Source organism: Sus scrofa, chromosome 3 (genome assembly GCF_054392235.1).
Source record: "Sus scrofa isolate SSC_HxYL_T2T_F1_AM1 chromosome 3, Sscrofa_HxYL_maternal_Yorkshire_Landrace_v2.0, whole genome shotgun sequence".
Taxonomy (NCBI): Eukaryota; Metazoa; Chordata; class Mammalia; order Artiodactyla; family Suidae; genus Sus; species Sus scrofa.
In genome coordinates, this window is record NC_139385.1 from 118,746,834 (window position 1) to 118,762,332 (window position 15,499).

At 42.8% G+C, this 15,499-nt stretch overlaps 1 protein-coding gene and 1 long non-coding RNA gene across 51 annotated transcripts in view; one reads left to right on the plus strand and one right to left on the minus strand.

The window, feature by feature from the left end:
• LTBP1 (latent transforming growth factor beta binding protein 1) overlaps positions 1 to 15,499 on the minus strand; it is a 523,079-nt gene that overhangs the window by 236,857 nt on the left and 270,723 nt on the right. For 43 of the 50 annotated variants that reach the window (XM_085019627.1, XM_085019610.1, XM_085019630.1 and 40 more), the window contains one exon: positions 14,157 to 14,324. The exons of the other annotated variants lie outside the window; for them this stretch is intronic. In XM_085019627.1, the coding sequence (XP_084875753.1) occupies positions 14,157 to 14,324 (168 nt within the window). The remainder of the gene's footprint in view (positions 1 to 14,156; positions 14,325 to 15,499) is intronic. 50 annotated transcript variants of the gene reach the window in all.
• Positions 10,798 to 14,436, plus strand: LOC146404886 (uncharacterized). The gene is made up of 2 exons (XR_014842313.1): positions 10,798 to 11,326; positions 11,424 to 14,436. It is a non-coding gene; the product is annotated as an uncharacterized LOC146404886 (long non-coding RNA).

Sequence of the window (15,499 nt, forward strand, 5' to 3'; positions counted from 1 at the left end):
ACATGCTTGGTGGATGTAGGAAACATGAGAGGAAATCAGAGACAGGGACTAAGACCCAGAACCCAGGTGTCAGGAGACTGTACCAGAAAGAGGAAGAGGCCAGAGGGAGGTGAATAAAATATGGGGGGATTTTGATGGCACAAAAGAGGGGGAGTTTCAGCTCTGCTATCCCCACTAATAAATGCATGACGCCTATTGTCCATTACCTCCACTTCTCTACAGTGTTGAAAGTGCTCCCAAGCGCCACGAATGCCAGTCAAAATCCAGGCACTCCATGGGTAGGCAACTTCAGGATAGAGATCATATGTTCTCAGAAAGTCAGGACAATGGTGGTGTGATGGGTTTGGACACCTTGGTATCGCTCAAGTGTATCTTCCCTTAAAGACTAGCCTCAGAAGTTCTCTGGGCTCACTGGCTTAAGGATTCAGTGTTGTCCCTGCTGCTGTGGCATGGGTTTGATCTCTGGCTGGGAACTTCCACAGGCCAGGGTCAGAGCCAAAAAAAAAAAAAAAGTTAAAGACTAGCTTTCGATACTTTCAAAATGCTTAACATTAATAACACAGAGGACTTAGAATAAGAATGGATCTGTGCAAATACAACTTCCCATCCACTTCTGAGAAAACAACTCAAATCTAGTACGAGCAGGCTCAAAAGCATCGATCTTGCGTATGTATAGTCATGCAGACTCTAGAAAGGAACTTTTGTTAAGGGATCTGTCCCAAAGCTGAGGACAAAAGCCAGGAACAGTCGTCTGACTTCCTGGAATGCCAGCTGCACTGCAGAAACCAGGTTGTGGCACTGGAGCAAAGAAGGTGAGAATTCTTTAGAGAGGTTGTTATACACACCCCTTGGAATTCAGGGAACATGATGAACAATGAGACTTTCTGACTGCCCCCTGGAAAATTCTGTAGGAAGGAGGCAGGCTAGAGGATACCACAATGTAGGGTAAAGGGAGAAGGCAACCTGCTCCCCCGCTTTCACACGGCAAGAATACAGTCCTGCTGCGACCCTGCCTGCCAAGGGGCTGCCCCAAAGGGCGAGGAAGCCTCGGCTCTGAGAAGGAAACTAAGGTAGGTGACCTGCATGTACAATGTTGTATAATGTTTTGATTATACAGCCGTGTCTCCTCTGACTGACATGTAAAAGTCATTTCCTAATACAGTATCAAGCTCAGACAGGAACTCCTTAAGTATCATTCAATCATAACACTTTATCTTTCTGAAAAACCACTGTTTATCAGTAGTGAATTAATGCCTTAAACCTTTGCTACCCAAAGGATGATCTCATGAGCCAAGCTGCACCCCATCCCCCCAGGAACTTGCTAAAAATACCAAATCTCAGGCCCCACTCTCTACTGACTGAATCAGAATCTGCATTTTATCAAGAGTCAAAGTAAATCTTAAGAATATTAAAGGGTGACGAGCACTGGTTTAGACGCTATGTCTCTATCAAAACCATATATGTAACAAACACCTGCACAGTTATCAAACTACACATCCCCCAAGGCACATGCAGAAATTTTGATTTAGGAAGCCAGGTGTGGGCTGGACATCTGTACCTCTTCCATCATCCATAGGACATTCCGTTGTGGCACCAGGACTGAGCCCACAGATTTCAGGTCTAGAGGAGGCAGGCATTTGAAGCCAGGGTTCATTCAGCAAGAGCTCCTCATGGCTGTCCCACCACTTCCCCACTGTAAACACTTTTGCACAGGTGAAGCCACTTCTCCTTTCAGCGGCTTCATTACGTCACCATCCACCTCTGGCAAGACAAACATTCAGCTATAATTCTGCTTCTGTGAGCTATGAGGATGCCCATTCAAGATCGTCAAAAAGGACAAAAATGTCACACCCACTGGGGACATGAAGAGCAGGGCAGGTTGACATGATACGGGAGGCCCCCAGCGTGAGCCCTGTCTGCGGATGCCTGGGATATGTCAGTTTGACTCAGCATTGACTTCTCATAAAGGCTTGTTATTTGTGAATGAAGATGAAAAGAACCATTCACCAGCCACCACCAAATGTTAGGTTTTCTTGTCTAGATTTTGTCTTGAGGGAAGAGAGAACAGGACCTGATTTAAATCAGACCCTGACTTAGCCGCTGTGATTGCTGCTTACTCAAATATTCAAGCTCAGCGACCATTGGAGCAGCTCAAATTTCAAATAACCAGTTCAAATAGAGCCCAGCCCTCTTGAATCCCAATCCAATTTCTAGTATAGACTATTAGGCAAATTGGGCAGTATTAGTCCCTGGTGCAGTATGTTTCTAAGAGTTAATTTCCTTAATTGAGATCCCTCAGATTTCTAAAGTTTTCAAGTCACTGCCAGGTAAAAAAAGAAGAAGAAATACTTCTTCTGGCAGAAAATGGTCTATAATATGATGAAGTTTGACAGAAGGGAAATGATAATTATTGTATGAATAGCACAGTCAGAAGTCTTTTACCAAATAAGGGTATGATTTCTGCAGTGAGTTTATTTCAATAAAAGGATATTTTCAGCCTGAAGAGTTTAACCTCTTTTTCAAAAATGGTGTAACAGTAAATTTTCATTTAACATTAATGCATCTGTTTATCAAGTACACAGCTTTGGCATGTATGTTATTTTTTTTTTCTTTTCCATACAACATGATGGTTTTCTGGGCACATTATGCGACTCTCAGATGTTTCTAATTACCCTCTGTGTACACCCAATAAAACAGTTGGCTCAAAATGTTATTAATACCACAAGAAGATCCAAAGGGCTCATAAATCACCCTTTCTTTAGAAAGAGACAATGCAGTGGCAAAAAGTGACATATTTTCATCTAGCTAGACATACTTAAGAAGGTTCTAGTGTATTTCCCTAATTTGCTAGGAAAAGGGCAGTGGTTTGCTTTCCTCATTGCAAAAGATTTCAATGTCAAGGTTTGTGTTTTACCTCTTCTAGGCAAAATCTGAAGAAAATTAGGCTGAGTTTTTGTACTAGGAAAGCTTAGAAAGTCCCCATAATCCAGAACAAATTTTTATTCAATCTGATGGGCATCTGAAGTTTGGTCTCGGAGTGAAGAAATCTCTCATTACTGCATGAAGTCGTTTCTTTTTTCCACCAAATCTTACAAAAAGCCAACACTGCAGTCATGCCAGTTTTTCAGTAATTATTGCATGAGTCTCAATTCAAGATAATGGAATCAAGCAGTAAACCATTCCTTAAACCCATACCCCTCAATTTAAACAGAAATTTAATCAAGTTTTAATAAGTGCATCAATGACAGGATTACATTAAATTGGCAATGGAAGGGCATCTGGAGCTTCTCATTTTCTTTGTGATATAACTTTGGGAAATACATTGCAAACAAACTTCCTTACTGACTTTATCCTTCCCCATTTGGTAGTTATTTTATTTTCCTGGACCGCATAGCTTGAAGAGGACTGCGTGGCTGCCCTCAAAAACATTTTCACATCATCTGTGATGTTAGTTCCAAGAGATTTTTCCAACAATACACAAACTCATTATTCTTCCTCCACTTGGAAAGAGTGTATATACCTGAATATTAAAACCTGATACAAACATTTGACTTTTAGACTATAGATGCAAAACTGAATCCAACTCATAAGCCCATAAATGCTGCAGGTATATAGTGTATCACACAGATGTGATTTCAATATCTATTTTAAGTCCGGCAGCATCTTTAAATTTACCCCAACCTAGGAGTCCAGAGGTAACTGACACAGATGACAGCCAGGTGAGTTGCACAAGTCAGGATCAAATGTTATAATCATACTCCACGGGGGATGCCCCATCTATTCAAGATGATTACTTTTCCTCCTGCCCTTAGCTTTGGATTCCAAAATGTGCTGCATTGTTTAAGAGCTTTCACCCTTGCCAGCAGGCTTTGGCACCATGCAAGAGCGTCCTGGGTAAGCAAGTGAACCCCTCAAGGAGATGGTGCATGACCCAAGGCAGAGAAGGGCATGACACGAGCCTATTTCCTCTGCTATGATGATGATAACTGACAATACTTTGTGCATAGTCTAACCTGCCAGGAGCAAGCCTAAAATGTAACTGAAGAGCCTTCGTGCACTAGTAACAGAGGGCCAACATGAAGAAGTCAAAGAAACATCCTCCTGTGTCTTTTTTGATGCTACTGTGCTAGCAGGATCAGTAAACGAAGAAACTACCATCTCTGTGGCAGACAGGAAGTGTTCCCCATCCCCAAGTCCCAGGGGATGTAAGTGCAGCTGCCCCACTTCAGAGGAGGTGGGGCTCGCTAATTCAAAGAAGGATTTATGATCTTTGGGAGCAGGGAAAGATCTTCCAGGTTATCCAAGGAACCCTCATACACCTCCAGCTTGCTGCTTCTTGTGAGCCTCAGAACAACTCTACAGGGAAGCTCCAGGCATTATGGGATATTCATTTTATCAGCATGGGATCAAGAGGTTTTGCAGCCCGATCAGCAGTACAACTTAACTAGGCCACCGAGTGTCAAATATCAGGCCAATGACTAGAGAAGAAACTGGAAAGGGGAAAAAAAAAAAAAAAAAGACAGCACAGGCAGAAGTGTTTGAAATGAAACTCGAGGTTGACAATCTTCCTTAAAAGACTGTCATATTTAGATAGATGCAGGAATGGGGAACAGGAATTCTGTGCAGCGGGAAACTGTACTAAAGGCACGGAAATCTAACTGCACTTGGCCTTGAGTAGAAAGCACATGGCAGTCCGTGTTAAAAACATAAAATCCAAACTCCTGGGGCAGTGTTACAAAGGTGCCCTTTTTCATGCATCTTGCAGACACTGGAATGTGACCCAAACCCTCTGTGACCCAAACCCTCTGGAGGCTTCTCAGATGATTATTCCACTGCTGCCTTCTCAGGTACCTGAGAGGTTACGAAGAAGCTGCACTGGGGGGAGTTCCCTGGTGGTCTAGTGGTTAGACTCCTCACTTTCACTGCTGTGGCCTGGGAACTGAGATCCCACATCAAGCCACTGCCCGCCATGACCAAATTAAAAAAAAATAAAAAATACAGTGAGAAGCTGCATTCAGTAAGTATGTACATGCCCCCTTCCCCTAGGCACCTGCAGAGACAATGCACTCTGTCAACCAGAATGCATTAAGCATCTCCAAAGTGAGGCAATGCACTGCCTCTGGCGACACCAGTGTGACATGGACAGGGCCTGTCCCCAAGCAGTTCGGAGCTCAGTGGAAGAAACAGGCATGGCAATCAAAAAGGGAGACGAGGCTTCATGGCCCAAGTGGTGCTAGGCTGACTCTTGCAAAAAAAGCGGTGAGTGGTATCCAGGCAGATTCGGTGGGGGAGCACGTTCTCCACGCAGAGGCGGCAGTGTGACCAGACGCACAGAAGGCCTGGAGTATGCGGGACCCCAGTACCCCTGGAGGCGCAGTTTGGCAGAAACAAGGAGAAAGAGGTACAGCTGGGGAGCCAGGCAGCAGCTGATCAGGGAGGGCCCCGTGTGCTATGCTAAGCAGTCTGGCGTTTTCCAGAGATCATTCCACATGCTCAGGCTGACAGACCAGGGAAAAATACACACTTTGTGACATTGTGTTGCAGACTCCAAGGAATTTTGAAAGGTCATTTATCCTAGACCAGCCTAGCAAGACTCCTTCAAGAAGTCCCATCCACCCCCATGATACAGACCAGGCATGGCTTAAAAGGAGCAATCGATCATGCATGCCTTTCTCACAGAGTTCGCAGACTGCTGAACCCTCTGTTACCTAAGGTTTTTTTAAAAACTGTCCTGACAACAGACATACTTTCTTATACTACCCACTCTGACACCCTCCTTTTCTCAGCTTTAGGAATCTTTATCTTCTGTCCAATAGCATCTCATTTTCTCCAGATTTTGGCTTTTAGGAACAAGCTATTGCCCCTCCTTGGTCCCACCAACCCCTGGAACCACCTTCCTATGAAGCCTCCCCTGACTCACCACTCTCCCTCTAACACACACACACACACACACCCCAGCTCTCATAAGCAGAACCAATTTGATTTCCCTTACTTAAAAGCTCCATGCCAGGAGTTGCTGGCTCAGCGGAATCGAATCTGACTAGCATCTATGAGGATGCAGGTTCAATCCCTGGCCTTGCTCAGTGAGTTAAGGATCCAGCATTGCTGTGAGCTGTGATGTAGGCTTGGATCCTGCATTACTGTGGCTGTGGTGTAGGCCAGCAGCTATAGCTCTGATTAGACCCCTAGCCTGGGAACCTCCATATGCCTCAGAAGTGGCCATAAAAAGACGAAAAAAAAAAAAAAAAAAAAAAAAAAAAACTCCCTACCAAAAATCATGTGATCTGTCTTCTACAAAATAATGTTGGAGAAAGAAGTAACAACAGCTTTTTTGGTAAGTTCTCTAATATCCTAACTTTTTATTATAAATAACCAAAATTCCTTCTGCAATAATTTCAGGACTATTTTTTTCCACCCAGGCAACAAGTCTTGCTTGCCTCTATCCTCTGTGTATGAGGCTCTCTATCATCTACAGGTATTATTAAATATGATTCCCTGAGACAATACATATGGCTAAAACCGAACCCAAAATGACATATAGGAAAAGTTGAATGAATTCTTCTCACACCAGGCTTGGAGTTGCTCTACAGTTTAAATAAAGTAACAGCTCCTCAGCTGGATGATTAAGTTTGTGATCCCGCAAAAAGCTCACCATTCCCTTCATAAGTCTCTGTTTAAATAGCTTCTCCAGGAGTTCCCGCTGTGGTGCAGAGGGTTAAGAATCCAGCTGCAGTGGCTCAGGTCACTGCAGAGGTGCAGGTTTGATCCCGGTCCTGGTGCAGTGGGTTAAAGGATCTGGCATTGCCATGGCTGCTGCGTAGTTCCAGCTGTAACTTGAATTCAATTTATGGATGGGGAAACTTCCATATGCCATGGGAGCAGCCATAAAAAAAAAATTTTAAAGATAGCATCTCACCAGACAGTCCTTCCTGACATGCCCAGCACAGTGATACATGCCTCCCCCCACCACTCCCCATTCCCTCTCTCCTCTCTCAACTTTTTATTTCTTCAGAGCATCTATCACTGCCTGACACTATATCATATATAATGCTTCTGACAGTATATTTTTGGTAGTATATATTTGAGAGTAGTGTACACTCACCATTTTCAGTCTTTTTAATTTTGGTAAAACACATATGACTCTATCTTAACCATTTCTTTTTTTTTTAATAATTTTTTTTTTATTTTCCCACTGTACAGCAAGGGGGTCAGGTTATCCTTCCATGTATATATTACAATTACATTTTTTCCCCCACCCTTTCTTCTGTTGCAACATGAGTATCTAGACAAAGTTCTCCATGCTATTCAGCAGGATCTCCTTGTAAATCTATTCTAAGTTGTGTCTGATAAGCCCAAGCTCCCGATCCCTCCCACTCCCTCCCCCTCCCCCTCCCCCTCCCATCAGGCAGCCACAAGTCTCTTCTCCAAGTCCATGATTTTCTTTTCTGAGGAGATGTTCATTTGTGCTGGTATCCGGACAAAACTCTACTTAAAAGAGGCACATGCACCCGCATGTTCATTGCAGCACTATTCACAATAGCCAGGACATGGAAACAACCCAAATGTCCATCGACAGATGATTGGATTCGTAAGATGGGGTATACATACACAGTGGAATACTACTCAGCCATAAAAAAAAGAATGACATAATGCCATTTGTAGCAACATGGATGGAACTAGAGAATCTCATCCTGAGTGAAATGAGCCAGAAAGACAAAGACAAATACCATATGATATCTTAACCATTTCTAAGTGTATATTTCAAGAGTGTTAAGTACATCTGTATGAGCTCTAGAATATTATCTTCAAAACTGAAACCTCATACTCATCAAACACTATTTCCCCTCTTCTATCAACACCAGCCACTACCACTCTCTTTCTCTGAAAATCTGACTAGCCTAGGTACCTCATTAGTGAAATCACAGTATTGGTCTTCTTGTAACTGGCTCATTTCACTTAGCATAATGTCCTAAAGATCCATATATTGCACAGCCACCTATTTTTAATACAGCAGGAGGAAAAGGACTTTGCCTCTTTTGTCAATTGCTATATGCCTAGTGCCTAAACCCACCTCTGGCACGGAGTAGGTACTCAGTAAGCATATACAAGATGAATTAATGTTCCCAATACCAGCCTTTTTAATTGATTTACAATGTTGTACCAAATTTCTGCTGTACAGCAAAGTGACTCAGTTATACATACATTCTTTTAATATTATTTTCCATTATTGTCTATCCCAGGAGATTGGATATAGTTCCCTGTGCTATACAGTAGGATCCTTTTGTCTATCTATTCTAAATATAATAGTTTGCAGCTACTAACCCCAAACTCGAAATCCACCCCTCTCCCTGCCCCATCCCCCTTGGCAACCACAAGTCTATTCTTGCTGTCTGTGAGTCCATTTCTGTTTTTTAGATAGGATCATTTGTGTCATATTTTATATTCCACATATAAATGATATCATATGGCCCAATACCAGCTTTTGAAGGATGCTTCACAGCTTAAAGGAAACGCTCTACCTTATGACCAGGACTCAGTATTAGAAAATAATTTGGTAAGACCAGGAAATATATTTGGGAGTAGCTGGACAAGTTCAGAAGCACTCGCCCAAACAAAAAGCAACCCCTTTCTTTTAGCATTGTGTTGGCTCATCTTTATCAAACACAAAACTTGTACAATGTGCTAAGAGGAAAATGCATGTAGCAGTTCCAAGAATGACATGTTGCCTTTCAATAGTTTCTGGGCTGGGTAAACATCAAGGGATCCAAACAACGACAAGAGAGTAGAAGGTTAGGTGTCTAAACTAAGCTGCACACCCCCCCCAAAAAAAAGTCTCAATGCTTCTCCCTCCTGAGAGGTGCTGTTGGTTTATTTAATGCCTTGGTAAGAGTAAAGTTTCTCTCCTCCTCATGAAGAGAACCTACCTAACAAGCGCAGCAACACGAACTGCTTCTATCCCACCCCAGACACTGTTAAGCGTTAAGTTGGTTTTGTGACACACGCAGGCGGAGTCCTGGGGTAAAGCCACAAACCAACCTCGCAACAGGTGAAAGCAGCTGGAGGTTGGCATCGTGACCATGGGCTGCTGAGAGCTCATTTACACTATTAGATCACTCGTCTCCTACCTAAAACATTGAGAAACTTTCCCTCTCTTTTCCAAATGATAAATATCAACATCTGCTTTTCAGAAAACGCCTCAGTAAGTTCTGAGAGTAAAATCCAAATTCGTAAGCTGTAATTCAAGATGCCCCACAGCCTTGCCGCAATCTACCTCCCAGACTTGTCCACCGGTATTAGCGCCTTCTGTGCTTCTGACATTAAATAAAACTATGCAACCACCACAAACCACCTGTGCCTTCTTGTCTCATTTACCCATTATCGACTTTACCTCAGCCTTCCCTCTACATCTCCCATCCATTTTTATCTGGGGATGTTTCATTGTGTCAAAGTGCAGGGCCCCCATCAGTCTATAAGCAGGTAACGTGCATTCACCCAGCTCCCACCATGAGCCAGTGTGTTAGCCACAGCAGAAAGCATCAATAACTGAACAGAAAAGTCCATGCCAGGAGTTCCCGTTGTGGCTCAGTGGTTAATGAATCCAACTAGGAACCATGAGGTTGCGGGTTCGACCCCTGGCCTTGCTCAGTGGGTTAAGGATCCAACGTTGCTGTGAGCTATGGTGTAGGTTGCAGACGCGGCTCGGTTCCCATGTTGCTGTGGCTCTGGTGTAGGCTGGCGACTACAATTCCGATTCGACCCCTAGCCTGGGAACCTCCATATGCTGCAGGAGCGGCCCTAGAAAAGGCAAAAAGACCAAAAAAAAAAAAAAAAAGGTCCATGCCAGCCCTTCTCTGTCAATGTATTTTTCCTCAGCAAGAAGCGGTATCTCCTCCTCTGGGATCCTGCCATGAATTGTCCACCTTTCATGAGGGTTATTTACACACACTCCTCGCCTCCTCCACAAAGTCTAAGCATTTCGAGGGCAGCTTTATGTTTGTCTCATCCTGGAAAATCTAGTACAATGCTGTCTACATAATCACTTGATACATGATCACAGGAGGCAACACAGGAGGACAAGAGGTATCTGGACTCTGGAACAAGAAACCCTGACTTAAAGTCACCTTTGATCAACCCACTGAAGCCTTGGTACACACAGCTACAACATACGGACAGAACCATTCACCTCTCTGAGGAGAAACAGGCATCAAATGAAATAACACATGGGATCATGGCTTTTAAAATTATCGAATGCTTTTCCTAAGTATTTATATGGTGCTAAGGGAACATGAGTCCCTCCTAACTCCTCAGAGAAAGCAGCATCACATAAACCCACTGTGTTAGTTTAGCAATCATGATTGCCTTTCAGCATTTCTCTCTATAAGGAAGTTATGCCAAGTGACAGTATTATTTTGTTTGAAATATTCTGGTTGTGATGACATAGAATTCCTACATTCTTCTTATTAGAGGAACTTGTAACTTTAAACAAAAACTTAAAAAATCCCAGAAGGTCATCTTCACTATATCCCTATGAAACAGCAAGAATCCTTTACAACAGCAACAGTTACCTGCTGGCTCGCCCCACTAGGGATGTGTCTGGATGTGTCTTCCTTTTTAAAAAAGGCAAAGGCAGTGAAGTGCAAGGAGGCAAAAGTCAGAATGCCACAAAAGATGTCTGCTTTAGAGAAAATTCCCCTGAATGTAAATATTCTGTTACATCATATCAATATCACACTCATAAAAATGAATTTACCCTAGACTCTCAGATACTTCCCTTGGATATTCTCTTAATTTTGGCCTTACTTTTTATTTGTTTGTTTGTTTGTTTTTGGCCATGCCTGTGGCATGCAGAAGTTCCAGGGCCAGGGATTGAACTGAGCCACAGCAGTGATGATGCTGGACTCTTAATCTGCTGAGCCACCGGGGAACTCCTGGGCCTCACTTTTAGAGCCACATTAAGTAGAAGTTATATTTATGATTCTCCCATGGAATACTCAGGAGAGGAGACAATATGCTTAACTGTCATGAGAAATGCACCTGCCTTTCACCTCTCAACCTCTCAGACTCACAGTCATCATAAACCAAAAAGACAACACAGAAACAGCACAGGAAGGAAGGAATCAGTGTCACCCCTGTGCCTGCTACAGAATAACCCACTGCCTACCTATTACCACCTGCATTGTGTGGCAATGTGACTGGACCTGGAGAGGACACAGACCCTTGTGAGCATGACCATCGGCCAAGATGAAGCCAGCATTCAAACCCAGAGCTGTTCAACTCACGGTTGCTCATTCTCTGTTATACCACCTGGCCTTCCCACAAAACCCAGGTCCCCCAGCTCCTTCTTTCCCCCTGTCCCTCCTACACATCATGGTCAGACCCCAGAGAGTTAAAGAGGACTCAAGGAGACCTGGGCTCTAGTCCAGCTAATTGACTTGCTATGCAACAAAGGCAAACTCAAGCCAGTGTGCCTCGGTTTCCTTGTCCAAAATGGTGACCATCAAATCCATTCTACTTCTTTCAGGATAACCAGACATCACCATGAAAATGGTAAAAAATATTTCAGCTGTTCTGATCATCAACATGGGTTATTTAATTAAGATGCCTAAACTATGCAATCCATATGGTTTTTCCCGAATCACTGCGACTTCTTGGGGCAGGGGTCAGCAAACTCTAGCCCAACAGTCAAATCACCCACTGCCAGTTTCAGCGTAAGTACTGCCTATGGCTGCCATCATGACATCACACAGGGTTGAGCGCTTGTGACATACACTGTAAGGCTCTGAAGTCTAAATATTTACTACCTGCCCCTTCGAGTTTTCCAGTCCCCACCTTTCAGTAGCCTAAAATATCAGAGGCCAAAGAGCAGCAGACAAGTTACAACACATTTACAGTTTTTCTCAAACTCTTTTCCATATAACATAACTTATTTATCAAAAGATTTAACATATTATAAACAGAGAGAGAAAAATCAACTAGAAAACCACTTCCTTAAGTGATAAAATTATGTTAAACCAGTAAATTCCAAAAAGATATCTTACATGCCTGAAGACAAATTTGTGAAAACCTCTGTATTTCTAGAGAATTGTAATCTCTAAATTTTACAAAATCACCAAGTTCAAAAATGTTTAAACCTTGTCCCTCAAATTATCTAATATTTGAATTAAAGTAGAAATATTCCCTATGATTTCTGACATGAAACTATTCATTACAATGCCCTGTCCCTTTTATTATTTTTTAAAATGATATCACTTTGCCGATCCTTTTTGGAAGAGTTCAGTCCTGGTTTTGAAGTTTTTTTGGTCAACGATTTTGTTCCATTTTGCATTTTGAATAGGCTATGTGTATCCTGTTCCTAAACAACTGCTTAAATGCCAGAGAGGAAAGTGTGCAGCATGTTTTAACAAGTAGACTTCCTCTCCGTCTCAAAGCCTTCAAATATTTCGTTTCAAAGTGAATATACCATAAGCCAAAAAATTATTACCTAGACAATTACTTGGTCATTCCTACCATAAAGATTTATGAAAAACATCAAAAGAAAAAGGAGCAGACATTATCGATGATGATGACGGAAGAAGAAAAACAAGAGAGCAAGGAAGGCAATCCAGAAAAGCAAAAGTGGGAAAAAGCCATTAAGCCCTTAATAACCTCAATGGGATCTGCTTTTTCCCTTCCTTGTCCATAGCCCTCCAAAAAAAGCCAAAAACCAATTTCACTTGTAACTGATAAGAAGAAGTCCTAAGATTTTAGAGATGGATTGAATAAATGGCTATAAGCAATTTATTTTGGGGGTGAGAAAAACTAAGGTCCAGAAATACTAACTTGTCACACCACAGAGATTAGCAAGTTTAGTGGCAGGACCAGAATCTAGTTTCCTGATCATCAGTTTAACACACTTCCCGTTAGACTCAGCTCTCTGCCCTGCTGAAGCCTAATGTGCCTTTTGGCACCTAACAGCTAAATTCTTCTAACAAATACACCCAAAGTACCAGAAAATTAACAATACCTTTTAAATAGTATCTACAGGCACAGGTTTTTTACAAGCACAGACTATCAAGAACAGTGCTTCAACCTCAAGAGCAACAGGAATCACGATAAAGCAATACGATAATCAAAGCGCTAATAAGGACTTTCAACTGTCTCCTTGTATTTTGTCTTGATGGAAATCAGTTTGAAACAGACACCCTCACTGCCCCCTAGACACATACTCCCAAGACTAAACAGCAATATTCCATAAAAAGACCGGATCTAGCCAGTGTTATTATCTGTCTGACATTTGGGTTATTCTTATGAGTAACTCATAAAGTAACGTGGGTGTCTGTGATTATTTGAGTATACATGGCAAACCATAATTGGTCAAAAAAATAATAAAAGACATTTTTCTGTGACAAAAATACCGTATTGCATGACAACATGGCAGTGTGACAGCATTTAGTGGACCACAATACTTTCTCCATTTACAAAGAAGTCCAAAATAAAAAAGAATTTAAAAGTATAAAAAGACTTTCTGCAGTACCTACTGTAGTTCCTATTTAAATTACAAAAAATTAAAAGGTTTTAAGTGCTGACAGTAATCTGCTAGTGTTATCTTCCCCCAAATCCGTGTCCTGCATCAACTTCTAATTCAGTCTTTTGATACACAGCACAAACGTGGCAAAAGATGCAAGGCTGCCTCCCTTTCGACAACTAAAATACAGATCTTTTGCTAATTTTTAGAAATTTTTTTAGAGCCTGGCTATTTAGGAAGTAAAAGGTTAAATTTACTCACCAGCCATATTTCGTAACCTGAGTCAAATCTAACATAAATTCCACTTATCACTGAGCAGATAAAATTTGAAATTGATCAATGCAAGTGGGACAGGAGGGTTTTAATTTAAAGCCTATTCCCTTCTGTCCTCCTGAAACTTCCCCATCACCAAGGCTGTCTGCATGATAAGCCGTAAAGGGCAATACTCTCCTTGCCAGTTCTCTTGGAAACCAAAAATCAAGTTAAAAATTATTCCGAAAGTAATTTCAAGGAGCTCGTGAAAGCAGCATATCCGGGCTCATAGACAGAAAGTCATTCAAGCAGAGAGCATGTGAGTGGAGGGGTGTCTAAATGCTCCGATCTCATACAACTCTATTCAGTAAGGATGGTTAAGGACCGTGGAGGAACTCACCCACTCGGAAGTTCGTGGCTGTCAGGGTGTCGGCAGCGTGACCATTTTCACTAATGAGAGTGGTGGTGTTCCCCTTCTCACAGCTGTTCTGACAGCTGCCCTTGGTGCAGGTCACTTTACAGATGCTCGGAGTAAAGACCACCTTGATGCGGCCAGTGTGGTTACTCACTAGGAGCGGAGGCAGGGAGAAAAAGAACAACAAACACATCAGCTTAGTATCCATGAACTTGCCTTGGAAGGTTTAAAAAAAAAAAAAAAAAAAGGAAAAAGAGAAAGGAAAGGAGGGAGAAGGGGAAAGAGAGAGCCCACAGCCCGACAGGTTTAAGGAAAGAGGGAAGCCTTTAGTGCTTGCTGCTCTGTATCCAGTGGTGTCTCTGAAACAGGAGTAGGAAGCTTAGCAAACAGAACTCTGGGATGCACTCCAAAACCACATTTGAAGTCGAGTCACTGGAGTGGGATTACTAACCACAATGCTGCACTTTATTCACGGGCAGACAAAGAGCAGTACGGAGGGCACGACAGATGAAAGAGCCAGCCCCGACAGGCAGATGTAATGCACAGAGGTTGGCCGTGCACCTAGTGGTGAATAAACTCTTGTGTCCTCGACTTGCATACTTTCCCTGTTCCTCCACTTATTAAGTCACTATTTGCGCCCGACCCCTGGAAATGTTTTAGGCATGCGGCATGTCTGAAAACATCTGTCTCAAATCTCCTGGCACTCCCAGCTGAAGTGATCAAATCCTGTGACGCAGCTGCGGGAGCCCGTGGCTTTTTCACAACTCTGGGGCACCCTTTCTCTGTATAAATTATGCGACCTATATCTGGTTTTTCTGGGAAGAGGGTCCATCTGAGAAAAAGGGAGGCCAAATCCCAGAGCGAAGGGGGTTGCCACCATGAAAATGCCATCCTGGAGCTCTCACTGTGGCTCTTCATGAGCCACCTAAAGCAGTTATTTCTTTCATTCACACGGCCCTCTTTTCAAAACCAGATGCCATCACCTGTTACACAGCAGAGGCAGGACAGTATCACAAAGTGGGCAGTCATCCACAAGTCAGATTCTGGGTGGTAATCCTGCACCACGGTGGGACTCTGGACATGTCATTTCACCTTGTCCCCAAGATATGAGAGAATCAGCACTGCTGTTTCCCAGCCAGTTTTAACTTTCAGTGTTTATCAGGACCCAGCAAGCTATGGCCCCAGGCTCAAAGCTGGCCCACTGCCTGCTTTTGTAAATAAAGTTTTATTGGAACACAGCCACTTGTGCATTTACGTATTGTCTGCGACTGCTTCTGTGCAGTAACAACAGAGCTGCACAGAGAAGGGATGGCTTCACCCAGAATTGC